The sequence below is a fragment of the Podarcis filfolensis genome (genome assembly GCF_964270895.1).
Source record: "Podarcis filfolensis genome assembly, chromosome: 5".
Classification (NCBI taxonomy): Eukaryota; Metazoa; Chordata; class Lepidosauria; order Squamata; family Lacertidae; genus Podarcis; species Podarcis filfolensis.
Window position 1 is genome coordinate 16,772,063 of NC_139608.1, and position 26,199 is coordinate 16,798,261.

Sequence of the window (26,199 nt, forward strand, 5' to 3'; positions counted from 1 at the left end):
ATGGCTAACCTGCCCCCTCCGATTTCAACGCGGGATTTGACAAAGGCGATTCCACTGGAAGGGGGCTACTAACTAAGAGTGCAACACCATTGAGAAGGCCTCCACAGCTGAGTCCTGCAGTTCTCAGACAGTAGGGAGAGAGGCACTGCGGAAAGCAAGTCCCAAATTATTCGGGGCTTTCTAAATTATCTGGCTTCCATGCAGCAAAAGACGCAAGAAGTGCATGTGCTATAAAATGCCTAGAAAGGCCATTAAGATAATGTTTATAATAAATCAACGGAGAAAACGTTTAATCCCCAGTTTGGTCTGTTTAAAATGCAAGCTTCCCCCAGATAGATGCAGACAATGGCACAATAATTTGTTTAGGTGAGATAGAGTTGTACCTAATTGGGGTGACATTTTAATTAAAGTGACAGCCTGACTGAACACCAGTTGCAAACTTGAAATCCCACTTCACACTTGTCACTTTCTGCCTTCAGTTTTTAGCTTCCCATCGTGAGCTGTGATGAGACAGTGAAAGCTGTGTTATTAACCTTAGGCTACAATCTTATATGCACAATTCCCTGGGACTTAGGTCTCATGGAACTCAGTGGGGCTTTCTTCAGATAGACATGTAGAGAGCTTTGCTGCTAGTTCATGTTTATGCCTTCATTTTCTTTTTTTCAAGGTGTGCTTAGAGTGCGGAGAAGATTACTGTCCTAGCTGCTTTGCCAGAGTGCACCAGAAGGGGGCACTTAAGCTCCACAGAACTACTTCTTTGCAGGTATGTTGCTTTCAAAAGTTTTTATGTTATGATTGTACAATAATCCTCTTGAAGGAGGCACACATCTCATCGCCATTATTATTATCACAATTCCAGGAGCTCCTTTAGTTGTCCCATGTAGAAATCCTTTTGTTGGGATCCTTTTCTGCAGTTATTTTTTTTCTTTCTTTCTTTTATTTATTTAATTTATGCTTGCAATTCGATACGATACGATAATCTTTATTGCCATTGTGCCATACAGAACAACAAGATTGAAAAATCCACATAAGACATTCAAAACCCAACAAGCCTGCTATCCCAGCTATCCCAACCTTGTTAGGCCCTAAAAACTCTGATTCCAGGAGCAACTTTGGTTGCCGTACCTTTTTGCTGTGCTGAGGTCATTTTTAATCCTTTAATAGAAACAATTTAATAGAAACAATCCTTTAATAGAAACAATTACAAATCAATTGAAAACTCAGAAGACAAGATTGGAAATGTCAGACCATAGTTAGGTTTTTAAAGAAGGTGATTGACACTTGTCAAGTGATTGTTGAAGTGGCTGTAACCGCAAATCAGCAGGCCTTCAGAGAAGCTCTCTGACAACTAGCTGATTCTCAGGGGGAGGCCCTTTGAGTCTTTGCAGAGAGGTGAATGCTCCTAAAACAGAAGCGTTTTCCTCTTTGCAGAGAAAGCAGTATGTGTGTGAAACATTGGGGGAGCGCTTGAGAATGCACAGTATGCTGGGGTGCAACAGTGGGAAAGGGATTTGCCTCCAGGCCCTACTTTTGAGGTTCCTGGAGGTATCTGGCTGTGAGCTATGAGGAGGAATATGCTACGGTGGATGGACCTTTGGTCTGATCCAGAGGGGCTTCTGTTTCATCCTTGATTGCCACAGTGTCTCGTGCCATTGTTCCACCAAGCATGACTCAAAGCCATCCAGGAATGTGGCTTAACAACGCTTATGATGCGCTGTTGATTGAAACTATATACATCACAATACGGTCATCAACAGTAGCAGAGACTGTCTCTGAAAGGTGGAGTTGAGAGTTTGTCGTCTGAACCTTAGCAAATAGTATAGGAAATTGGCTTGTTATCTGGTGGAGAAGAGGGACCTGAAATAAGGCTCCATAATAGAGGTTAACAAGCTCCTGTACCTGCCGTAAGTTATCCTCCAGTGACCAAAGGCATAGCGTTTGAAGATTTAGTTCATTCAGCACTACAAAACGCAATCTGTTTCCAAATACATGGCATTGCCACAGTTCTGGTGCAGAAATCCTGGGGCATGTAATTGTACAAAGGGGGAAAGAATTGGCAACATTAAAGGGTCGGAAAAGAAGAAAAGGGAGAAGTTAATGTCCTCAAAGTTGTACACAGGGAGGGGACAGGGCCTCTGAAAGGGAAAATGAAAAATGGGGAGGTGGCTTTGTCCTTTGCAGGGAAATAAAGGAGAAATAATAACATTTTTTCCATCAACTTTTCCCTTGCCATATGTAGCCTTGCTTTGTGATTTGATTAGGATGCAGTTCCTCGCCCTTCCATGAAATATTTGTAATTGATTTTTCTTCCTTTGCCTTATTTCAGAGTGAAGCTTGCCACCCTTTATTGCAGTCTGAAGTTTCTTTTTTTAAAAAAATCTAAAAATAATTTTATAATAATAATAATTATCTGAATGAGCATGAGGGGGCGCTTGCATGGCCTAGAAGTGACACTTGTAGTTAACAGAATTTATTGCCAAAAACAAATTCTCAAAGCATTTGCTACTCTGCTACTCCCAAAGAATAGCTAAGGGTGCCTCCATGCATATAGAAAAGAATGAGGACAGATGTATAAGAGAGAGAGAATCTAAAAGTCAGCAGGGTAGAGAAAGTCAGATGCTGAACATAACAGGCAACGCAAAGCAAAGCAATTAGACTGCCTCTTTGTAACATAAAAGAGTATTCACTAATTCCTGCAGAAGAGAGAAAGAATTTACACTGTGCGTTACTGGGGCTGTTGATTCTGTTGGAGCATCTGCTTGGAGTACTGCTCTCCAAAGCTTGGAAGAGGAATGATTAGTGGCTCCAGTGCATCATCTGCCACATGGATATGCAATACAATACCCTGTTAACCTGTAGAATTGACTTGAATATTCTCCAGTTGGGGTTTTTTTTAAATAGCCGCAAACCATTTTTGTGGATAGATTCACATGCGCACACGAAACAACAGCTTCGTTGAATATTTGCCTTTTTTTATCCTGTTCGTTTCATTGGACTGAATCACACGTGATTTTTCTGATTGTACAGTCTCCTGGTAGGGGAGTTGGTATATGTGCCATGGGCTTGTATGATCCCTCCTTCCCTTAATCCAGGGGTCAGCAAACGTTTTCAGCACGGGGCCAGTCCACTTGGACCTTGTGGGGGGCCGGACTATATTTTGAAAAAAATATATGAACGAATTCCTGTGCGCCACAAATAACCCAGAGATGCATTTTAAATAAAAGGACACATTCTACTCATGTAAAACCACGCTGATTCCTGGACCGTCTGCGGGCCTGATTTAGAAGGTGATTATAATAATAATAATAATTTATTATTTACATCCCGCCCATCTGACTGGGTTTCCCCAGCCACTCTGGGCAGCTTCCAACAAAATATTAAAATACAATAGTCTGTCAAACATTAAAAGCTTCCCTAAAGAGGGCTGCTCTCAGATGTCTTCTAAAAGTCTGGTAGTTGTTTTTCTCTTTGACATCTGGTGGGAGGGCCTTCCACAGGGCGGGTGCCACTACAGAGAAGGCCCTCTTGCCTGGTTCCCTGGTTTCCACTTCTAGGCCATGATTGGGCAGGATCCGGCCCCGGGCCTTAGTTTGCCTACCCATTCCTTAAACACTCCCAAGAGTCAGTAAAAAAAAAAAAAATCAGTCAAGCTGAACTTTGCCATTACATTCGCACTGGCCATCTATGACTTGGGTTTGTCCTCCAAATTAGGACCAGAATCGCACATGGAAGCTGGTTTCTAGTCCTGTTTGGGAGAGAGCAAGTGCAAAGATAGTTTGCCAGTTCAGTTGCAACAGAACCAGGAAGTAGCAAATGTGAGTCTGAGTGCATGAAGGGAGGAAGGAGCACATAAAATGCTATGTTCTCATTCTTCCAAACCATTGTTTGGAGAACTGGACATGTTATATGTGAACCAGCCTGTGCATTCTCTGACTGCTGTTTCAATACTATTTTCTGCCATTACATGCTTCTGCTGGTAATTTCTGCTTCTACACAAACTATTGCTAAATGATAAATCCCTAGTCTTACTATTTCTATCTTGCTTTTCGTCGAGTGATAGCCTAGATTATGTTCCAAAACATTTCAGCAATGTGTAGACAGTTGCCTCTTCGATTGTCTACTTCTGATCCTTCTCCACTCGACTCACTCTTGAAACAATGGGTGAAATTCCTCGGAACAGGGATTTTTTTTTTGGAAATCCAGAATAGAAGCCTCCAAGTGCAAGAGAAATGCCTAGTTGACCACATCTACTTACAGGAGTTTGGGAACCTTTGGCCGTCTAGATGTTGTTGAGCTGCTGCTCCTTTCAGCCCTAGCAAACATGGCCAATGATCAGGGATGATGGGAGTTTGGGTACATTTAGAGGGCCAAATATTTCACACATCTGCTTTTTGTGTACTGCAGTAGGAGATCCAGCCAGCATACCTGTAGTCTCCTCTTGTTGGTTATGCAAAATATCTGTTTTTGTTTTGAATTCAACATATGACTTACTTTTTTTCTGTAGGCAAAAGCACGTATACCAGTAAGGAAATTGGAGGCTGCTCAGCAGTTCCTGAAAACAATAAATCCTGAGGAACCTAATGGCTGCATAAATAGTGGACTGAAGAAGGAAGTTAAAGATATATTAGTGAATACTTCAGACATTCCTTCACCTTTACCAAAAATGCCAGCCTACAATATTGAGGTAATTCAGGAAATTCACCATCTGAAGTGTTGTGTGTTTTAAATTCTACGGAAATTTCTCTTTCAGAATCACAGCAAAAAGCTGGCCTTTTAATTGTTATGGTATGGATGCCAGCCAGTCAAAGGAACCGTTTATTGAGGGTGTGGTTAATTTTCTAGGCATTTTCAGTCCCAGGAATTGATTCTGGAAATCTTAGGATTCTCTCCTTGGGGGGAGAATAAGGGAGGATTTTTGACCTCTTGAATTGGTCCATTAGCTAGAATGTTATTTTTGGAAGGGGTATGGCTATATACTTATATTTCACTTGACTGTTCTAGAGGCCATTGTACACTATTTGCTGAGAGCGAGAGTTACTATAACCTTTTTTCTGGAGGAGGAGCCACCATCTCTGCTTTCCCAGAATGGCTGTACCTTCAGAGCTGAGAGTTTGTGCTTGGGCCAGGGTCTGGTCCCCTAACCAGCACTTTGATTTCTCTCTCTCTCTCTCTCTCTCTTTTCAGGAGTCTTTCTGTTTTTCATCTTGCTCAGTCCTGTCCCTTTTAATTAGATGCATGGACTGGGATTTTGTTACAAGTCAAGGGAACCCCAAAACACTTTGGTTGATTCTTTGTCTTATTTTGCACGTCACATCTCCTGGGGCAGTGTTCTGTGTTTTTTTGGCGGCTAATTCTTTCCATAGTTTTTCTTAAAATTAAGGGGGTGGGTGGGTGGGAATATTCTGTAGCTGCCAGTCGGTCTGGATGGCAGGGGGCAGCTCTTCCAGCAGAAAAAAATCTAGTGACTCTAGGAGGCACCATTCCCAATATTGCACAGTGCCATCCAGAAGCAACAGAAGTTAACCCAGTAAGAAAAGTCCATTTCCCCTCTGTTTCCAAGTATTTCACTGGATTTGAGTATGCATAACTGTACTGCATTAGGGCCATTGTGGTCATATATAGAGATTTCCTAATGTGGTCTTGAATTGCATTAGTGATAACTTGGTCCGTTTTGAAGCTTACATACCAGGCTTACTCCACGTTAAAGGTAAAGGTAAAGGGACCCCTGACCATTACATCCAGTTGTGACCGACTCTGGGGTTGCGGTGCTCATCTCGCTTTATTGGCCGAGGGAGCTGGCGTACAGCTTCCGGGTCATGTGGCCAGCATGACTAAGCCGCTTCTGGCGAGCCAGAGCAGCGCACGGAAACACCATTTACCTTCCCGCTGGAGCGGTACCTATTTATCTACTTGCACTTTGACGTGCTTTTGAACTACTAGGTTGGCAGGAGCAGGGACCGAGCAACGGGAGCTCACCCCGTCGCAGGGATTCGAACTGCTGACCTTCTGATTGGCAAGTCCTAGGCTCTGTGGTTTAACCCACAGTGCCATCCGCGTCCCGTCTCTTTCATAGGATCATAGAATTGTAGAGTTGGAGGGAAAGGAAAGGAAGGTCGGCCAGTTTTACTCTACATCAGGCTTCCTCAAACTTGGCCCTCCAGTTGTTTTGAGACTACAGTTCCCATCATCCTTGACCACTGGTCATGCTAGCTAGGGATCATGGGAGTTGTAGGCCAAAACATCTGGAGGGCCGAGGTTGAGGAAGCCTACTCTACATGCATAAAGGTAAAGGTAAAGGGACCCCTGACCATTAGGTCCAGTCGTGACCGACTCGAGGGTTGCGGTGCTCATCTCGCTTTATTGGCCGAGGGAGCCGGCATTTGTCCACAGACAGCTTCCGGGTCATGTGGCCAGCATGACTAAGCCACTTCTGGCAAACCAGAGCAGCACATGGAAACGCCATTTACCTTCCCGCTGGAGCGGTACCTATTTATCTACTTGCACTTTGACATGCTTTCGAACTGCTAGGTTGGCGGGAGCAGGGACCGAGCAACGGGAGCTCACCCCGTCGCAGGGATTCGAACCGCTGACCTTCTGATCGGCAAGTCCTAGGCTCTGTGGTTTAACCTTACTCCACCGCGCCTTACTCCACGTTGCTCTATCCTAAATACCTGATTTCCTTAAATTCAGGAAGCTTTATATATTCCAAGCGTTTGGTATCAAACAGGTTTGTGACCGACTGACATACTGGGATGTATCAGAAATGGGTGAATTTTGGTTAAGCCAGATTAATTCTCGAAATTAATTCAGGAAGCGTCTACAGAACCTTTTGCGGAGGATAGGCCTGAGAGCCAGAGTGGTGGGTCTTTACTGCATGGTGTGTTTGACGAAGAAGAATCTGCAAAGTCTTTTCAGGAAGCTCTGAATCAGTGGAGAAGTAGAAATCACCCTCCGAAATCGAAGGAAGAACGTTCCTGTCAGGTTGGACCAGGTACAGATTTATAATTGCTACATAATATTTGGAAAAGAAAGCTGATCTAGCTTACATTCTAAGTATTCCACATGACACAAGGCTAGGTCAGTATTTGACTTGTGAATGATGACAGCGATTGTCCAGAAAGTGGGGAAATATTTAAATAAATTCCCGGGCATGAACTCATTTAAGGGACACCTCACTGCCCTGATTACTTGTGGGGCTTAGCCTACACATTTGGCTTGCAGTTTTCATGCATTGTGCAAGGGCTGCACTAATACGAGTTGCATTTTATGCTATTAAATATTATCAGTTCTGAATTATTTTCTTAGTATTGTTAATCCCATTGGTTCTGCCAGAGCTGTAGAGCTACTGTTGGCAAATTAATGTGAGTGATGTCCTAATATGTTTGAATGGTTGCTGATAGTTTTCTCTATATTGTTACAGAAAATACTGGTTCCTGTCAAGTGCAGACAAGCCCTCCAGTTGCGAAGAAAGCTATTGAAATTGAATTCAAGGAAGATGGCTTGAAGTATATGGAAAGATTATTGATTAAAAAGCATAGAAGGTATTCACTGGATTGCTGCAATACACAAGGGACTTTAATCTAATTGCTTATTCTAAAATAGTGTAATCAAAGTATTCAGGCAGTAATATTGGAAAGTACTCCTTCATAGGGAAAGGAGTTGCTGATTTAGAATGTTTATTGGGAATGACTTTATGGATGTCAAGGTAACTTAGGGTATAATGTTACCAATAATTCTGAAAGTGTTGAAAGTGAAAGTGTTGTGAAGGGTTGCAATTTTTTTAATTGAACTTGATTTATCTCAGTAGATGCTGGCCCACTTTGCACGTAGCGCTAAGCCAAACCATGGCTTTCTACAAGCAGAAGTGTGTGGTTCCCTCGAGAGGAAATCACATCCCCTTTGCACCTCCTCTGATCCTGCTGCTGCTGCTTCACTACCAGGGCTAAACCATGGTTTGGCTTAGCATGTCATCGAAACCCGGGCAGGTTATTTGTCACACACCAGACGAATCGGGAGCTGAAACCAAGGTTTGTTCTTGGTTTTCATCTTGTGATTTGTCCAAAGGAGATAAACCATGAAGCCTGGGTTCTGACGACACGCTAAGAACCAAACCATTGTTTAACTCACAGTAGCAGGACCAGAGGAAGAGCAAAACAGCTTTGGTCTCTCTGGGATCCTGCATGTTTGTTCTGCACCATGGTTTGCCTTTGTGTTGTGACTGAGACTCAGCAAAAGACCCAGTCTGGAAGTAGATAACCATTGTGAGAAGTCAGGATCAGTTTTCTCACATTCTCTGTGCATACCAAAAAGAGTAACAGTGTGATAATAGGCTTGCAGTTTTAAAACATTTCTCTCCTCTTTGTTTTTATAGAACTCCAGTTGATAAGTTGCCAGATAGTATTATAACAGATGAACTGAAACTTGAAAAGCCACAGATAAATGAACCTGATGACACTTGGGTTGGAGGAGAGGATGATGATGAAGACGATGATGATATAGCATTTGCTCGTTTTGAAGGTTTGCTGGGCTTCTCAATCCGTTATAGAGTACCTTTATGCTCCCAGTGGCAAGCTACATCAAGAATCTGAATGGCTAATCAGGTTTATGGAATAATTGCAATTGGGACATACTGAATTCCCAAAAAGCGATTTGACAATTTACGAAGTTAAATTAAGATGCAGTTGCACCAACACGCAAATGGTGTTGGAAAGTTGGAAAGTTGGGAGTGTGAGGTGAAGCTATTGTGCAGCCATTTCATTCCTTGCCCAGAAAGGATAATATTTGAAGTACATTAACCCACTCTCTCCATATGAAAATGGTTGTCACCCAATCCTGAGCGATGCAGGAATTGAGAAGGTTGGGCTTGACAAAAGCCAGCTATTGCAAATGTATTTTTCTTCAGTTTGTGAGATCTTAATACCCTTTCAGTGCTTCCAGTCTGCAAAGTTTGTAGATACAGGGTGCTTTAATATTTCCTTTTTCGTTTGTTTGCCAACTCCACACGGCTGATAAAATCTGGTAGGAGACAAGTGAATATGGGTGTCCTTAGAACCAGTGAATTTAGGGGTGTTTAGGTGATTGTTCTTGAGAAAGGCTCTTGGCTTTTCCCTCAAAAACTTCATGTGTCGGTTACGTATTACACTGTAATATCAGAAATGAAACTGGAAATACATTGTTCAGGTGAGTCCTTTCTCCAGACAATCCCTTGTTACCAACCTTATCCAGATTAGTTAATCCATAATGGGGTTTGGGGGTTTTTTTGTCTCTGGCTCCATCCATCGCTCTGCCCACCACACTTACTTTTCTTGTGAAATTATACTGCTGTTGAGCCATCATCGTATCCTTTTGATTCTCCATGTTTTCAGCATTTTCCCCCCATTCACTGAGCTGTTATCACACATTGTTACTACAGATAGGGATGTTCCTGCTTTGCACAAAGCGTACTACCCTAATGGTTTCAATTATTCACACCTAGAACAAGAGGCAAGAGAATACCTTGCCATTAGCGCTTCCTCAACAGACTGGAATGGCTGGCACTGTAATTTCGCAGCTGCGTAAGAACAATTATTTGTACAAATCTAAAATACAAACACTGGCAGAGTTTTAATTTTTAATTCCAGCTAAAGAAATGAAAAAGTACTGGGCAGATGTTTCCAAAGGAGAAGAGCCTGAGGCACTTCTTGCAAACGTTGAGCCCTCTCTGGAAATCAGGGTCCTTGAAGACGTAAGTGTTTTATTGCCTGGCTAGTTCAAGTTCAGTTTCATTTGTTGCACTTAGTAGACTTCACAAAATATACAGTAGCATAAATGTGTACAAATGGGATCGCCCACCACATAAAATTTCCTTCGTCTGCATTCCCGTGACAGTTAACTTGACAGGCTTGTTTTAACAAACCCACGGTTGACCGCAGTAGCAAGAAGCGAGGTGAGAAGAACACAAATAATCTAAGCAGAGCTGAACACTGGTAACATTAACAGCAGTTAAAGCAGAAAATAAATAAATATGGGATCCGTTGCATTACAGGCTTGTCAGGAGGAAGAAATATGGACATGAGTTTGAGAAGTGGTTGCAAAATGCATAATATACAGCATTAATGGCCCATCTTTCTAACAAATATTCAGGGCAGTTAGAGCTGGATTGCATTACAAGCCCAAATGTTTCTGCGTTGTTTATGTGTTAACTTTACGTATCCATTCTTTTAATGAATGCAGCCAAGGCAGCGGAACATTTTCATGGATTCCCTGGCATCATCTGATGGCATAAATTTAGCCAATATTTTTTGCTACATTTTGAGTCAGGGCTTACCTTGCACTTATTTTGGGTACCCTGGAATATGCTAAATAATGTGCACCAAGAGTGTGCTCTTTTTAAGTTACAGAGAGTACCTTGGTTATGTCAGCGAAAAAGCAAACTCAGCCCTTGTAGCTGGGATTAAGAGGATGGGTATATAGGTCCAGGGGACCCCCTGAATTATAGCCTCTGTCATATTAGAAGGAAAGTGCAGAATGAGCTCTATTTATACCCTACCTACTTATGCTGTGAAGGCACAGCTGACTATGCTGGACCAAACAGGTCATTGATTTTTTATAACAATTCTTGTGGCTTCTGCTTCGATGAAATGGATTTGCCCAGTCAACAAGCGTAAAATGAATGCACTGTATTAAAACTATTTTCTACACAGGCTTATTATTAAGAGCAATTGTTGAGAGTCATTAGCTCCCGAACAGTGGGTTCTCTCCTTTTTGTTATCTATCCGTATTGGGAGGCAAAGTGGGATGGGAATGGAACGTGTCTGGTGCAACAGGAAGCCTTGTTCGTTGGTTTAACAAATTTTATATGCTGCTTGGTGGTAAGAAAAACTGTTTTAAGCGGTCTACAAAAATATAAAATATTAAAATTATCTGTTAAAAACAGGCCCAATCCTCAGACAATCAAGGGTTTGTTGTGTATTGTCTACGATACCATGTAATTGTTTAGATTTTAGGTTACAGTATTGCGAACATGACTGGGCTTAGGATGGAGTGGACTGAGATTCTCTTTTGAATGAATGAATAAGTTTTCTTTCTGATAAGGCTTGCAAAGAGGAGCCAGAAGAACCTGCCAATTTTGTGGTGTCAGAAGCTGGATCTGATGATTTGATTGATTACAGGTAACGATTACAGCCTAATTATGGAACATGGTTACACACATTTGTGCTGACACATTTTGATTTGCATCCTGCAGTTTTCCCTGGGAATTTTTTATTCAAATCAGAACCTGAACAGGCATATATTAGAGAAGAAAGTAGCCCATTTCATGCAATATTCCAAGGCAAGGGGGCTCCAAGCATTGAAAAGGGGTAGCAGCATCGCACTGCTGGCCCTGCTTCCAGGTCACCTGATTCCCCAAGCCCCACCCCTGATGTCCACACATTGAGTGTAAACACCCACAAAACAGAAGCCTGTAGGTGTAAACTTCTGGATCCATTGAAAATCTGTTGGCATATAAGGCTAGGCATGCAGGCTTCCATTTTGCAGGGCTGGCTGATCAGAAGGTCGGCGGTTCGAATCCCCGCGACGGGGTGAGCTCCCGTTGCTCGGTCCCTGCTCCTGCCAACCTAGCAGTTCGAAAGAATGTCAAGTGCATGTAGATAAATAGGTACCGCTCCGGCGGGAAGGTAAACGGCGTTTCCGTGCACTGCTCTGGTTCGCCAGAAGTGGCTTAGTCATGCTGGCCACATGACCCAGAAGCTGTCTGTGGACAAACGCCGGCTCCCTCGGCCTATAGAGCAAGATGAGCACTGCAACCCCAGAGTCGTCCGTGACTGGACCTGACAGTCAGGGGTACCTTTATCTTTACCTATGCATTTTGCAGGTGTCAGAGGTGTGGAAAGCGAAGCCACATTACACCAAAGGCAGGGCCTGGAGTGCAATGCTGTTGGCTTTTCAGTGTATAGATGCCCTTTTACCTTAATAATGCATGAAGGAGCTTCCCAACATAGATCTATTACGAGCATAAGAAGAGCCATGTGGGATGAGGCTCTAGGCCCAGCATATATTTCTCAAAGTGACCAGCCAGATGCCTGTGGAACCCCAAAGGCAGAACATGCACATGACACCACTCTTCCCACTTGTGATTCCCATCAACTGTCGCACGGAAGCATGCTGCCTTCAACAGTGGAGCTATCTGGCTTCTGATTTTAAGTTGTAAAAGCCCCATTGCCTCATCCCCTTCATGTGAGCAATTTGTGCAGAGGCTTCTGCTATTTCATCTCTTCAGAGTCTGCTTCAACTGCAGGATCTCATCCACTGCTCAGTCTCCTGAAAATCATATTTTAGAATCTTTAACTTGGCCTCATTTTCCCCCTTTGTTTCCTGAAACATGTAGCACATATTTTTCTACTTAAATTACAGCTTAAAAAAAAAAGAAGAAGAAGCAGTGCAATTAATGAAATTTTCTGTGTGGAATGTAAATGCAAAAGTAATTATCCCAGGTAAAAATCATAATCACCACACCAAATCAGTATCAAATGGCTTCAGTGTAAAATTATCACACGGTCTGAATGCAGCAGCTGGACTGGTGACTGGGAGTGGTTGCCGAGACCATATAACTTCAGCCCTGAAAGACCTACACTGGCTCCCAGTATGTTTCCAAGCACAATTCAAAGTGTTGGTGTTGACCTTTAAAGCGCTAAACAGCCTCAGCCCAGTATACCCAAAGGAGCATCTCCACCCCTGTCATTCAGCCCAGACACTGAAGTCCAGCTCTGAAGACCTTCTGGCGGTTCCCTCACTGCGAGAAGGGAGGTTACAGGGAAGCAGGCAGAGGGCCTTCTCAGTAGTGGCGCCTGCCCTGTGGAATGCCCTTCCATCAAAGGTCAAGGAAATAAACAACTATCAGACATTTAGAAGACATCTGAAAGCAGCCCTGTATCGGTAAATTTTTAATGTCTCATGTTTTACAGTGTTTCATATGGCTGGAGAAAGCCAGCCAGATAGGTGGGGTATAATAATAATAATAATAATAATAATAATAATAATAATAATAATAATGTGTTTTTAAAGCCTTTCTTTAAAAAGAAGGCATTTTCTCTCTCTCTCTCTCTCTCTCTCTCTCTCTCTCTCTCTCTCACACACACACACACACACACACACACACACACATATATATGTATTTATATATGTTTATTTCTGATAGACCTGTAGGAAGTTTCTTTAATGTGGCAATCTGGTCATGTTCTGTTCCAATTTTTGTCTTGTACCTCAAGTGGTCCCATGTCGGAAACTGAACCTGACGTTTCTCTGGCGCAAGCTGGCAATATTACCACCAGGTCATCGCTTTCACCTGCAGCTCAGAAAGAACAGTGTGTAAATGTGCTTCATAATAAACAGGAAGAAACACCTCGAGGTGAGCTTATTTATGGTAGTCACTTCTACTGGTAAAAGAGGGTTTGTGTTGACATAGTTTTCTCCCCCAGAGTAGGTGGTTTGTGTTTGCACAGATATCTTAACCTGTGGATAAGTGACAACTTCTGTGCTTATTCCCAAGGGCACATACCTTCCTAAAAACCAGTAGTGGGTACCTTTTAACCTCTATACATAACTAACTGTTTCTGTTGACTATGCAGTCAGGCAGGAGGCCTGAATCTCCCAACATTCAGAAATGCTGGATGAGCCTTTGACCCTTAAGCATCATTCCTGGAGTATGTACCACCGAGTAAAGATTTGTTTAAGGGAAACAGCTTAAGGTGAAATGTGGCAAGAAGGAAATAATAAAATATAGCTATCTGCCTGCTTTCAAACTTACATAGGCGGTTCTTTTGTGGACTGAACCTATTTTGTTCCTAGCTTCTGTCTGGATGTTCAGCCCCTGAGTGCAGGTCCCTGGTTTTACATGCGAGTTGATGTAACTTGTGTGTTAATGGCCTATTTTAAGGCAATCATTTGAGAAACTACATGCAGGGATTTGAACTGACACGGTTTCTTTCTCTCTCTCTTTTGCTTCAATTCTTTAGCAAGAGTACCTATTGCAGAGTCAGGAAAAGCAGATGGCGCTTGGGGCTGTTCCGGTGCAGAGGAAATGGTTCCTTGCACCCCTTTTAAAGGAGCTGCAGCAAAAGAGAAACATTTGAAGACAAGGAAGATTAGCACTCACAAGAAATCGGAGCAGGCTTCTAGACTGCCTAAATCGGCTCCGAGGGAACCTTGCGCAGTGATGTCCGCAGAGTCACACGAAGCATCGCCGCTCACTGCCAAGTCTTCAGTGGTAAAAATAAATAAATAAAAGGAATTAAACTCCACTTTTGTTTTTTTGGGAGAGGGGGCGGGTGCCATTTCCTCGTTATTTGTTGAACTATTAGTAGAATAATAGCAGGAATAAATTTCTGTCTTGTATGGCGCACTGCACTTTTTTTTCATTTCATCTTGTGAATGGGGCCATTTTTTTTTATTCTGAAAAGTGTTCAAACATACTTACACTCAATCCCACAGATAATTCCTTTTCCCATCACTATCCACCACCCCTCACCCCACCTTTGTGTTAGACTTCCAATCTACTCAATTGCAATTTCTTTCCACTTCTATTACTTTCTTTCACATAACCTAATTTCATACTTCTTTTTCTATTACACATTGTTATCCATCTTATTTAGTATTTCAGAATTTGAAACGGAACTTGTTTATTCTAATTGGAGTTCTGATTTTTCGATATAGTTTTGCAAGTATCTTTTAAACACCTTCCAGTCCCTGTCTATCTTCTCTTTTGAGATCCTTCCAATTTCTCCCATTGTTTTGGATATATTGTAATACTCCAATAATTTGGCAGGCCACTCTATTTTTGTCAGTATAATACCACTTTTCCAATTTTTCGCAATCCATATCCTTGCGGCTACTGTTGCGTATAAATATAAGGTCTTGTCTTCTTCCTTTAGGCTTCCTGGTACTATTCCCAATAGAAAACCTTCTGGTGTTTCCCTAAATGAATATCTGAACATTTTTGTGCCAGTTGAACCACTGCATTGTTTCATCTCTCCGGAGGGATGAGAAGAGCAGGTGTGGGGAAAGGGGACAGCACAGGATGCAGAAGGAAAGAAGCTTTCTTATTCCCAAGTCCTCAGAGGAAAGGGCTCAGTGAGAGAGCATCTGCTTTGCATGCAGAAGGTTCTGGGTCCAATTCCTGGTATCTCTGAGTAGGGCTGGGAGAGAAATCCTGAAGGGTTTCTGCCGGTCTTAGTATAAACCATGAAGCTCTTTGGGTGACCTTGGACTAGTTCCGCCTCTCAGACTAGCCTACCTCATAGGGTTGTTGTGGGGATTAAATAAGAAGAGGGAGAAACAAGTATGCCACCTTGAGCTCCTTGAAGAAGAAGAAAGGTGGGGTATAAATGCAGCAAATAGGGATGCGGGTGGCGCTGTGGGTTAAACCACAGAGCCTAGGACTTGCCGATCAGAAGGTCGGTGGTTTGAATCCCCGCGACAGGGTGAGCTCCCGTTGCTCAGTCCCTGCTCCTGCCAACCTAGCAGTTCAAAAGCACATCAAAGTGCAAGTAGATAAATAGGTACCGCTCTGGCGGGAAGGTAAACAGCGTTTCCATGTGCTGCTCTGGTTCGCCAGAAGCGGCTCAGTCCTGCTGGCCACATGACCCGGAAGCTGTACGCCGGCTCCCTCGGCCAATAAAGCGAGATGAGCGCCGCAACCCCAGAGTCGGCCACGACTGGACCTAATGGTCAGGGGTCCCTTTACCTTTACCTTTACCCAAGCAAGAATATGGAGGTAAAAGCATAGGTTGGCTCTACCTCCTGGTTGACTGCTAGCATTTCCTCTCCCTCACCCTGTTTCATTTAGGACTCTTCGGTGGCAATATTCCCCATTCATAGAATAATTCCACGAAAGGATCCAACAAATGGAAAAGATTCATTTCAATGGATTATCCGGCATCCATGGGTGGTTCCCTGAACAGAATCCAAGAGGAAATCCCGGGGGGGGGGGAATCCTACCCACCCTCCAAAAAATATCTCAAGGGAGCCCCCCACCCCTATTTTTCTTCGATTCTAGGAACAAAGAGGCCCCACGTAACTCCTGCCTGGTGGGACATTGGGAAGATGATTTTCTCCTCCTCTTCCTTACTATTTTAATCTCCCATACATCCACACAATTGACTTTGGGGAAGGGTCTCGAGAGTGCCTGAAATTGGAGGATTTTCTTTTCTTTTTTAGTTTAGAGGCAATTGTGATTAAGTGGTACATAAATTGTAGAACTAAAGAATACACAGGCGGAGAGCATTGCTTGCGGAGGTTCTGTTCCCGGCCCCCCCGTGCACGTGGATGTAGGACATATCAGTGTGCTCCACCCCCCCCGCCCTGCTCCTGTTTTGCCCCCATTCTGCTTTCTTCTGGGTCCCAAAGGACCTGCACATCGACAATTGTCCTTCAGTTGGGTGCGCCTAAAACGGTTGCTGCCTGTATAATTTTTTTGTGCCTGCATTTTTTGCTTTCCAGCAAAACTCTATGAACAGAATCAAGCAGGAAATTAGGATTCTGCTAAAGGGGTCATCTTTAAAAAGTTATATAAGTGTAAAACATTTCTGAAGGGTGTGTCCACCCTTTAATCCATTCTAAGTTACAAGCCAATGGTCAGCAGCTCAACAGGGCCACAGTGCAGAGAAAGGTTCATTGTCATCATGCTAGGAGGGGATGATAGAATAGTTCTTTATTACATGCTACTACCTTCCTTTGGGGATGCGGGTGGCGCTGTGGTATAAAACCACTGAGCCTCTTGGGCTTGCAGATCAGCAGGTTGGCGGTTCAAATCCCCACGACGGGGTGAGCCCCCATTGCTCGGTCCCAGCTCCTGCCAATCTAGCAGTGCGAAAGCACGCCAAAAAAAAAAAAAAAGCAAGTAGATAAATAGGTACCGCTCCGGTGGGAAGGTAAACAGCGTTTCCGTGCGCTGCAGCGTTTCGGTGTTCAGTTGCGCCAGAAGCGGCTTAGTCATGCTGGCCACATGTCCTGGAAAAACTCTGCAGACAAATGCTGGTTCCCTCGGCCTGTAAAGCGAGATGAGTGCCCCAACCCCACAGTCATCTGCGACTGGACTTAACTCTCAGGGGTCCCTTTATCTTTTACCTTCCATTACTTTTGCTTGATTTGGCTTTCTTAGACTTTGATGCCTTCCTAGAGGGGTTCATATTGCTCTATGTTTCAAACAACATCTAGGAACAATATTGGCCAAATTGTTTATAAACATCTGCCCCCCCTCCCCCGCAGAAAGCAGAAGCCGGCTCAGTAGGTCAGATTTTCCACTGCCTAAGTCACTGAAAGTGATTTATTATTTAAGGAGTAAGCAAGGACAAGGACTAGATCTGTTCATTAAAAATTAGAGGGGGGGGGGGAAATATTCCAGTGTGGTCAATTTAGAGGATATGTTTCTAAAATGAGCTGTGGTTTTTTGGGGTGGTTTTCTCTCTCTCTCTCGAGTTGTTAAAGTGTGTTTTTGCTTATATAAGTTGAAGATTGATTAAAGGACAATTATTTATTTGATAAGATGTTTGCTTTCCCTAAATACGGCATATAGTTTTTTATGGAATTGCATTTTGTGTATGCACTGTTGATTTGGATCTTGATTTTTGCTGTTATGTTGACAACCACAATTTTATTTTAAAAAAATATACAAAAAGTGAAGAGAAATAAGAAGCAGTGGCTAGGATTTGCTCTCATTCATTAGCTCTGGAGGAGCTAGGAATACTATTAGGGACTCAAATTGGAGGAAAACAGATCAGTAGCTTGCTGGACTCTAGCCTTGGCAGGAATTTCAGAATATTCTTAAAGCAGACATTTGGGAAACTTTGAACCTGCATTCCCGTCAACCCCAGCCAGCATGACCAATGGTATGGGATGCTATGAGTTGCAGTTGCAACAAAATCTGGAGTCCCACAATCTTGGTGACACTAGAGGATTTTTTGTGCTTGCCTTGTAAGATGTACATTTAATGTATTTAATGCAACCACAGCAATGCAGTTTTTGTGACCTTTTAAAAGTCTGAGTTTCATTTTTATGCATAATTTCAACCCCTGTGTATCTAAGCAAATTTCAACATTGCCAAAATTCCTAGCTTTTTGAAGAAAGACAATACATGTGGATAACTTTAGCTTTTTAATATCTGTATGATATTTAAAGAATAGTTTTAAGGGTAAAGCTGTACACCATATAGGGCCTCTACAGACATTTGCCATGGTGTATTAAACCATTGTTCAGGATTGGCTGCAAACCAGGTTGTCAAACTGATTGAATTGCGTTTTCCAACCAGGATTAAAGCGGCCATTGCAAGTATACTTTGTTGGGAGCAAGTCCCACTGAACTCAGGGGCCTTCCAAGCAGATACGCATAGGATTACATTGTCACTGTTCCATCTGTGTCAAGCAAACCGTGGTTAAGGCAGCTTTTCAGCCTCTCCCAATTGCTCTTGCTTGCAAATTGACAGTCAGGCCATGTTGGTGTTTTCATGTACAGCCCCACTTAGACACAAGTTAATTTAGCTGAGAAAGGTACACCTGGGTTAGTACCAACACAGCGCACCATGGTTAGTACTAACCTGGTTTAACCATTCTTTCTTCACCAGGACAGAGAAGATTTCAAATTTTAAAAATGCAGTGTTGCTGGGAAAGCTTATGTCAAGTGGCTTCAAAACAGCGTTGTCTTCCCAATCTTCTTTCTCTCCCCAGTTGTTACAGGAAATAGCCCAGAAGGAGAAACCTAGCTGTGCCCCATATCGAGGGCTTGAGGAATTCTTTACAAGCTGTGAGCAAGTTATGATGGAATCGTTTCCTTCGCCACGCGCAGGCAGGCAATCGCCAAGCCGTGGCATTTCATTTTCAGGTAGTAATGCAGAATCAAACACCTGTTTCCATGCGTGTTGCTTACTGAGCACATTGGCTTTAGGGCATGGTAGCCTCAGTTGCATATTTAAGTACACACAGCATCCTTATCTGGATATGCCAGGTCTAGGACATCATGTATAAGTGCATTTGGCATAAGCTGGTGTAACTGCCATACTGAGAAGGCGCAAGGAAAAGATTGTAGCAGCAAAACCAAAGAGACAAAAGCATGTCATTCTTTCATGCTTTAAGTTGTAAAGCCGTGTTTATCATACTTGTAGTGGGAAACGCAATTATGTAAGTCACCTGGAAATGTCTTGATTTTCCTCTCTGAAGCAAAGCTTTGATGAGGCCTGTTTTCCCTTAATAACTGTGCATTAAGCTCTTTGGGAAATTATTAAGGAGCCATTAGCAGTCATAAATCAGTTGCTTGAGTACACAAGCTAATTGTTAAATGAAAATTAACAAGCGACTTACTTTCACTCTTCTTAGAATGTGTTTGTATTTTGCTCTTGTACTCTTTTGAAGTGAAAGTTAGGATCCAGCCTTCACAGATCACTCTGGCTTGCAGCCTTGGAGGGATCGTGCACTGAAGTGTTCAGCTATGGCCAGGGACAATTCCCACCAACTGTGCCTGTTTATTTAAAGACTGTTCATGGGTTTCAGCTGGAGACACTGTTTGATGGCAGGACAGTGTTATACCCAGTGCCCCAGAGTTTCCATTCTAATCCTCCGGGCACAATACAAAACGCTCATCTTGTTCTGTCAAACTGCTAATGACCATGCCCTATTGTACCTTAAAATGTTTTTGTTTAGGCAAACCTGTCTAGATGTGGAGAAATTATATGTGTTTTATTTCTTTTTAGCTACTGTTTATTCTAATCATCTTTCAAATATTTTTTAATACCTAATTTTAACTTTTTGTATTGATAATTTCAGTGTTTCATTTTATATTTTTGAAAACTGCTTAGTGATTTTTATTTTTTACAACCAGGTAACATATAAATTTTATTAAGCAAATAAAATAAATAAAATATCTGAAAGACCTTCATCCAATCAAATGTTTTTTATTTGATCTGATCACCTGCCTTTTAACAGACTAATCTTAATTAACAAATAATTAAATGTGCATATTTGCAAAATCTCAGTATAGGTGCTTGTTGACATGTTTAAGAAACAGAGATAATTTAATAAACTATAAGTCCATATGCAGCAGTAAAGGCCCCCTCTTCATTCTTTATTACATAAAACAGGAGAGCCTCTAAAAATTAACAGTTTGTGGAATGAAAGTCACCCTTGTTCATTGACGCTGGTGCCATCAATTAATCAGCTAACAATCTAGTGGACTGATGGTGGCAATTAAACCAATCGAAGCTTGCATTTTTTTTCTCTTCCCCACCCCTCATTCCATCTGTTGTCTTTGTGCTGTGTAAGTCCCATTTACTGGAATTAGACCTCAAAGAGCAACTTGGCACACAGAATTGTAGAAGGTGAAGCCTTAGCTATGCATGGAAGCAAATAGTTGGGGAAACATCATCTGTTTCATTTCTGTGTGCCAGTTTATTGTTAAAGGCATGGGACCAGGGATAGAAGAGGCAGAACTCCTCTAAAGTATGACCTGCAAGTCCTGGGAATGGAGTGAGGACCCAGTGCATGTAAATAATCTGTGTGGATGCCAGGGGCGTACGAAGTGGGGGGGCGGAGGGGGCGGTCCGCTCTGGGTGCCACTCGGTGTGTGTGTGTGACAAGATGGCCCCTGCCTCCCCCCAGCTGTAGAGCGACCAAGGGCATGCACAATCAGTATGGGCGCAGCTCACGCAGTGTCCGTACGGGCTGCCACTCTCTTGCACCGTCTGTACGGGCTGCCTCTCACACGGCGACTGTATGGGATGCTGCGCATGCGCCACCGGGCGGTTCGTCCTGCCCTGGCTGCCTGAGAGAGTTCCTCTGCCGCTGGCGGATGCGTTTAAAAGCAGGTGTAATCTGTCCAACCAAATCATGCTTTAAGAAGAAAATTCTGATTATGGGAATTAAACATCTACCTTTTTCAACTCCAGGGTCTCAGCAGTGGATGAGGCAGTTCAGCTTAAGTGAATGTGCTGATGAGTCTGTAGTGCAAGATGTCTTGGAAAGAGAGCTTGGCAGACCATCAAGTAGACTGGGAAGGCAAAGCCCAGGTCCAAGAGCTTATCGGTCGAAGTTGTCCATCGGTAAGAGCCCAACATAAAAAGCACGCTTGCACTGTGAAACCAGGACAAAGTACATCCACTGTTGCTATTCCTGATTTTCCCGGGTTCCAAAATGTGCAGAGCACCTCCATGAGGACTAGAGGTTCCTTACTTCACAAATTCACCTTCCAGCTCACAGAACAAGAACTGAAGGGAGTAGGAGGAGAACTGTGTTTGTGTGTGTGTAATTATAATGATGAATTAGGGGCGGGGGAGGCTTAAGTGCTTGAATACAGGAGTTAGAGTTAAGTATCTGGCTTTTCTTGAACAAAGAAAGGGGATTTTGATATATTTTTTAATTAAAAAAAATCAAATATGGGTTGCAAGAGTTCAAGTATTGATAATGTCATATTTACTAATAGTCAACTCCTTCCCCAAGTGTGGAGCATGAATTTGGTATTAGTGGGTCGAAAACAGTACCACCTACACATAAGAGGATGGGGGGACCACAAAGTTTGCAGATACGCAAAAAACAATAATACTTTGATTGAAAACTCCTATTTTAACATGTCCCTGAACAACATACTTTAAATTTTCCTCCTGCACCTGTTACTTCATGACTGTATGTGCAAGTTTGATGAGTTTTCACGCTTTCATTTTTTGGGGTTTCATGTTAAAAAAAGTTAGATATAATTGGGCCTTCAACATTACTTCAGCCTGATTCCTGTCCAGATTGAGGTGGTTTCTAGATTTGGAGATGCAGTGCTGCTTAGTGTGTTTGTAAACACCCTTTGGACCCATGCCTAATGTTTTCTAGAATAGGGAAGGACTTTTTATGCATATCTCTAGAAAAGAAAATTTTTGTAGCAGGTCTTTAACAGCAAATCATTCTCACATTTTCAGAAAATGCCTTTTCAAGGCCCCTTTCTGCAAATATTCCTTTTTGCAGAACCATCACACCCACACTTCGCCCTTCTTCAGTTCTTCAGACAGGATCCGAAAGCTTAGCTACCTGGCCTTTATCCCGAGCAGCTTCTGAAATTTCAGAAATTGAAGGCATTGATGTCACCGAACATGATGATCCTTTCTTGGAATACAGTACTGATCAACAAGCCTTAGCAGATTTAGAAGACGAATGGCAAAGTAATGCGGGTAATTATGCAATATCATTAAACTCCCATTCTGAAAGATGTATTTTTGGTAGCTTGATTATCTGTATAGTCTGCGTTTATGCTCAGCTGGATGTTTTTCATTTTCCCATATTCTCTGGATTATAAAGAAGGAAGTCCACAATATTGGGACATAAGCAACAACACTTCTCTGATTCCCTGATCCCTAGGCAAACATTGGGTGAAGTCGGGTAGGCACAAACTAAACATACCCAGCTCCCTCAACTGTTCCTCCTAAGGTTTGGTTTCCAGACCCTTGATCATCTTGGAGAAGGCAGAAGAGAGTAGTACTATTAACTACACCTGATGTGGACACTGTACTTCTGTTGATGCAGCCTAGAATAGTATTAGCAATTTTGCTGCTGCATCACACTGTTGATGCTTGTGATCTACTAAGACCCCAAGATCCAGGTGTCTCCCATCTTATATTTGTGCAGCTGGTTCTTCCTGAATAAGTGTCAAACCTTACATTTGTCCCTATTGAAATTAATTTTGTTAGTTTTGGCTCAGTTTTTGCCCTCTATTCTCCAGCCAGCCAAGCAACCAACATAATCAAGGACGCCTTCTAGCCTGGCAGGAGCGCTCGAGGAGAGTGCAGAATAGGGGCTGCTGAGGGTGTGGCTCAGAAGGTTGTGTGGCCTGTGGAGAGTCCCACGGGCCAGTTAGAAAGGTCCAGGGGCCACATTTGATTCCCAGGCCTGAGGTTCCCCTTCTCTGGCATAGCATATTGGAGGGATTCTAGTCTCTAGCGAAATTTAAATCCCACAGACGGGATTGTTTTGAGCAACTCATTGGCCCACAACTTGTTGAGCGTCTAAATGGAATCAAAACATGACCACCCTGCCTCAGATTTTGGGTGACTCTCAGATGCACTCAGTGTTAGGAGCTCGTCCTACACTCGAGTAGGACCCTGGCAGAGACACATGCCCACCTGGCATGTTCTCTCCCTCCTGGTTGATCGTTCAGGAGCTTCAAAAGCTTTCTTCAGCCTGAACATCACAGCGACCGATGCCAACAGACATCGGCACACTTAGGGATCCGCAGAGTCTTCGCAGTTGGGTAACAGACCTCAGCAACTCAGCATTTTGGCTAATCTACTTTATTTACACATAAACACACACGGAGCACTGCAACATGGCTCCCTCTCTCTCTAGCATCAGACAGCAAAGAGAAAAAGAACAAAGGACAATAGCCCCACTTCACGGAACACAGTAACACACCACTGTGGAGTCAAAACATACACCATCACGTCACGTGATAGACAAAAATCCCATGACTGCAATCATGGAGCAGGAATTCTAACACTCAGACCCCCATGCAGTTTCCACAAGATGCAAAGCAGCTGTGCCTACCCCTGTTAATCTGTGCTGCAGAGTGCAGACAGGGAGAATTGCAGGATCAGTTGGAGCGATGCCTTTGCTAGCATTTCCAGTTTAGCACTAAAGCGCTGAATCGGCAGTGTGGGATGCTCTCATGAGGGTATAATAACAGAGGCAGGTGCTATGTATAATGAACTATAGTACTATGGACTTGCCCTACATTGGAGAGTTTCTAGCAATATTTTGAGCTGGAGTATATCCCCCTCCCCCAGTTTTAATACACAAAATGTCACATTTTGACGGCTCTGACTGTTCTTTCTCATGCTCTGTGCGAATTTCAGGCACCTTAGTACTTCTGTTGCTTGTTACTAAAAGAAAATACTTACAAAATTTCAGATCCTTGGGAAGAATTCAGTGACTTAAGCTCTGGAGACTTCAGTAGACATTCAAAGGGGGCATGTCAGAATCTTCCCGATTTCCTTAATAGCCATGAAATAAAAGACTACAGTAAAGGTGATGCTATAAGGTGAGTTAACTTTTACAAGAGGGTAAAAGAAATGTAAAAACCAAACTCCCAAATCCAGCATTTCACATTCCGTGTAACAACGAACTTTCCTTTATACGACGCATGTGACAAAATCAAATCAGAATTCTGCTTACAAACGCTAGAGGTCTGCATGGTTTGCCAGATGAGTCCTGCACCCTCTCATCTAGGTTAATTTATTTTTCCTAATTATCTGCTAATATGGCTTGTTTCTCAATTATCAGCTCATCTCCTCTTCACTGAGAAGTGATTAATTATGCAAGATTTGAAAGCATTAACTTTCCCCAGCTTTTGTTCTTTTTTAACAAAATACAGCCTTCTAATGAGAACCCTGTTCAGGACACTTTCTCATTCTGCTTTTTCAAAGCCTGCTATCTCTCACCATGGGGCTTTTTCTTGCCCCAGACATATAAGAACAGTAAGATCGCCTCCAAGCTTCACATGTAACATGCAACATGGTTCTTTTAGTGGTCGGGTGGCGGGGGCGCAGGTAGCAGAGATTACTTTCTTTAGAAAAACGGGGGGGGGGGGAATTCGATTGTGTGGTATGTTGAGCTTTGGGTATCAAGTGTACCCAACAGAGATGTGCACCAACAGTAGGCAGAGCCAGCTAACTTTGATTTCCTTCCCAGCATCCTGCATGTTCAGTTCCACAGTCACTATAAACATGGAGGCTGTGGAGGAGGCTGACAACCATTGCCACTCCCTGGATTGGTTGTAAGTCAAAAGGTCCTGAATATAGCTCAGTTGGTAGAGCACAAGGCTCTTAATCTCTGGATTGTGGGTTCTAGCCCGACGTTCTGCAAAAGATCCCTGCATTGCAGGGTGTTGTATTAGATCACCATTGTGGTCCCTTCCAATTCTACAGTTCTGTGATTCTATGAGGGCAGGTTCTCACCTTTTTTGCACTATACCCTAACATTTGCAAGTGGCTTTTGTTTTTAGTTTTGCGTTTTACTTCCTGTTTTATATTTGGCAAATCACCAAACAATTTAACCCCTGTGTTGCAAACAATAGTCAGTAATATCCAAGGCAACACAATGACCAAATACAATGATACAATATCAATATACACTCTTTATATAATATTAACTATATGAAATCACATAAACAGAAAACTTACGAATCTCTGAAAGTCACAAAATATGCGCTCTTAATAGATTCTCTTGAAAATATAAAACCAAATAAACATATAAGTCTCTGAAAGTCTTTGAAGACTATGCAAGTCTCTGAAAGAAGCAATGTATCAGATTCTTATCTGGTGAAAACAAGGCTGTTTATGGCGTCCAACGCTGCCAAAGTAGTTCGCAAACAGACGTGAACAGTGATTCCGGATATATTTGGCAAAGGCTTTAAAAGAATGGACGGAACAGGAAAAATAATTTCCACTTTCCGAAACAGTTGGTGGTCTGATCTTCTATGCCAATCCGAGACCGATAATAGGTTGAATCTAACCAAGTCATAATCACAGTAGACCTTTGGAGGTCAGTGGGTATGACTACCAAGCCCAGCAATTTCAGTGGGTATCACTTGAATGGATGCAAGCCACTGGTTACATATCTGTTTTGCTTCATTGTTATTAATCTTATCTCTGTATCGGGAACTTGCTTGCATTTGGATTTCTGGAAACGAAACAGCTGAACCTTTTAATTATGTTTTATTTTTAGAGTTTATGACGAAAGCCATACAGACGATGAGGAAGACCAGAGGGACAAGCAGCAGGTGATAGAATTGCAGTGAAAAACACGCACAGAAACACACACACACACACACAGAGGAATCGAACTTGATGTACCCTTCTGCTTCAATCCATATAAAATCATCAGGCTGAGGCGCTTATCTCTCCAGCACGGCAGGTTAACTGAGCTGATGTGAAGACAAATCTCAAATAAATAAAATGCATGTTGATGCAGAAAAACAAACAGAGAGAAACACGTTTGGGCTCTTCCTACTTCGCTACTTCCATTGTTTTCTCCTTTTATATTTGTTCAATGCATCTGTACCTTGCTCTTCAACCAGAAAAGCTCCCAACGTGGCCAGCAAATCCGTATAAATAAAAACACAAAATTATGTGTTTCCCTTGCAAAAGATGAATTAGGTTCACCCTGGCCAAGCAAGAGGAGGAATGGTGTATTGTTCCATTGTAAC

The 26,199-nt window shown here is 42.7% G+C and overlaps 1 protein-coding gene across 5 annotated transcripts in view; it reads left to right on the top strand.

Moving 5' to 3' along the window:
- The window catches only part of ZBBX (zinc finger B-box domain containing), a 41,933-nt gene extending 15,950 nt beyond the window's left edge, over positions 1–25,983 (top strand). For all 5 annotated transcript variants that reach the window (XM_083613229.1, XM_083613230.1, XM_083613231.1 and 2 more), the window contains 14 exons: positions 668–763; positions 4,505–4,684; positions 6,811–6,991; positions 7,421–7,541; positions 8,372–8,517; positions 9,621–9,724; positions 11,074–11,150; positions 13,248–13,387; positions 13,995–14,245; positions 18,699–18,852; positions 20,909–21,061; positions 21,923–22,171; positions 23,904–24,033; positions 25,719–25,983. In XM_083613229.1, coding sequence (XP_083469355.1) covers positions 668–763; positions 4,505–4,684; positions 6,811–6,991; positions 7,421–7,541; positions 8,372–8,517; positions 9,621–9,724; positions 11,074–11,150; positions 13,248–13,387; positions 13,995–14,245; positions 18,699–18,852; positions 20,909–21,061; positions 21,923–22,171; positions 23,904–24,033; positions 25,719–25,791 — 2,055 coding nt within the window. In that variant the 3' untranslated portion in view covers positions 25,792–25,983. The remainder of the gene's footprint in view (positions 1–667; positions 764–4,504; positions 4,685–6,810; positions 6,992–7,420; positions 7,542–8,371; positions 8,518–9,620; positions 9,725–11,073; positions 11,151–13,247; positions 13,388–13,994; positions 14,246–18,698; positions 18,853–20,908; positions 21,062–21,922; positions 22,172–23,903; positions 24,034–25,718) is intronic.
- Positions 25,984–26,199: the final 216 nt, after the last annotated feature.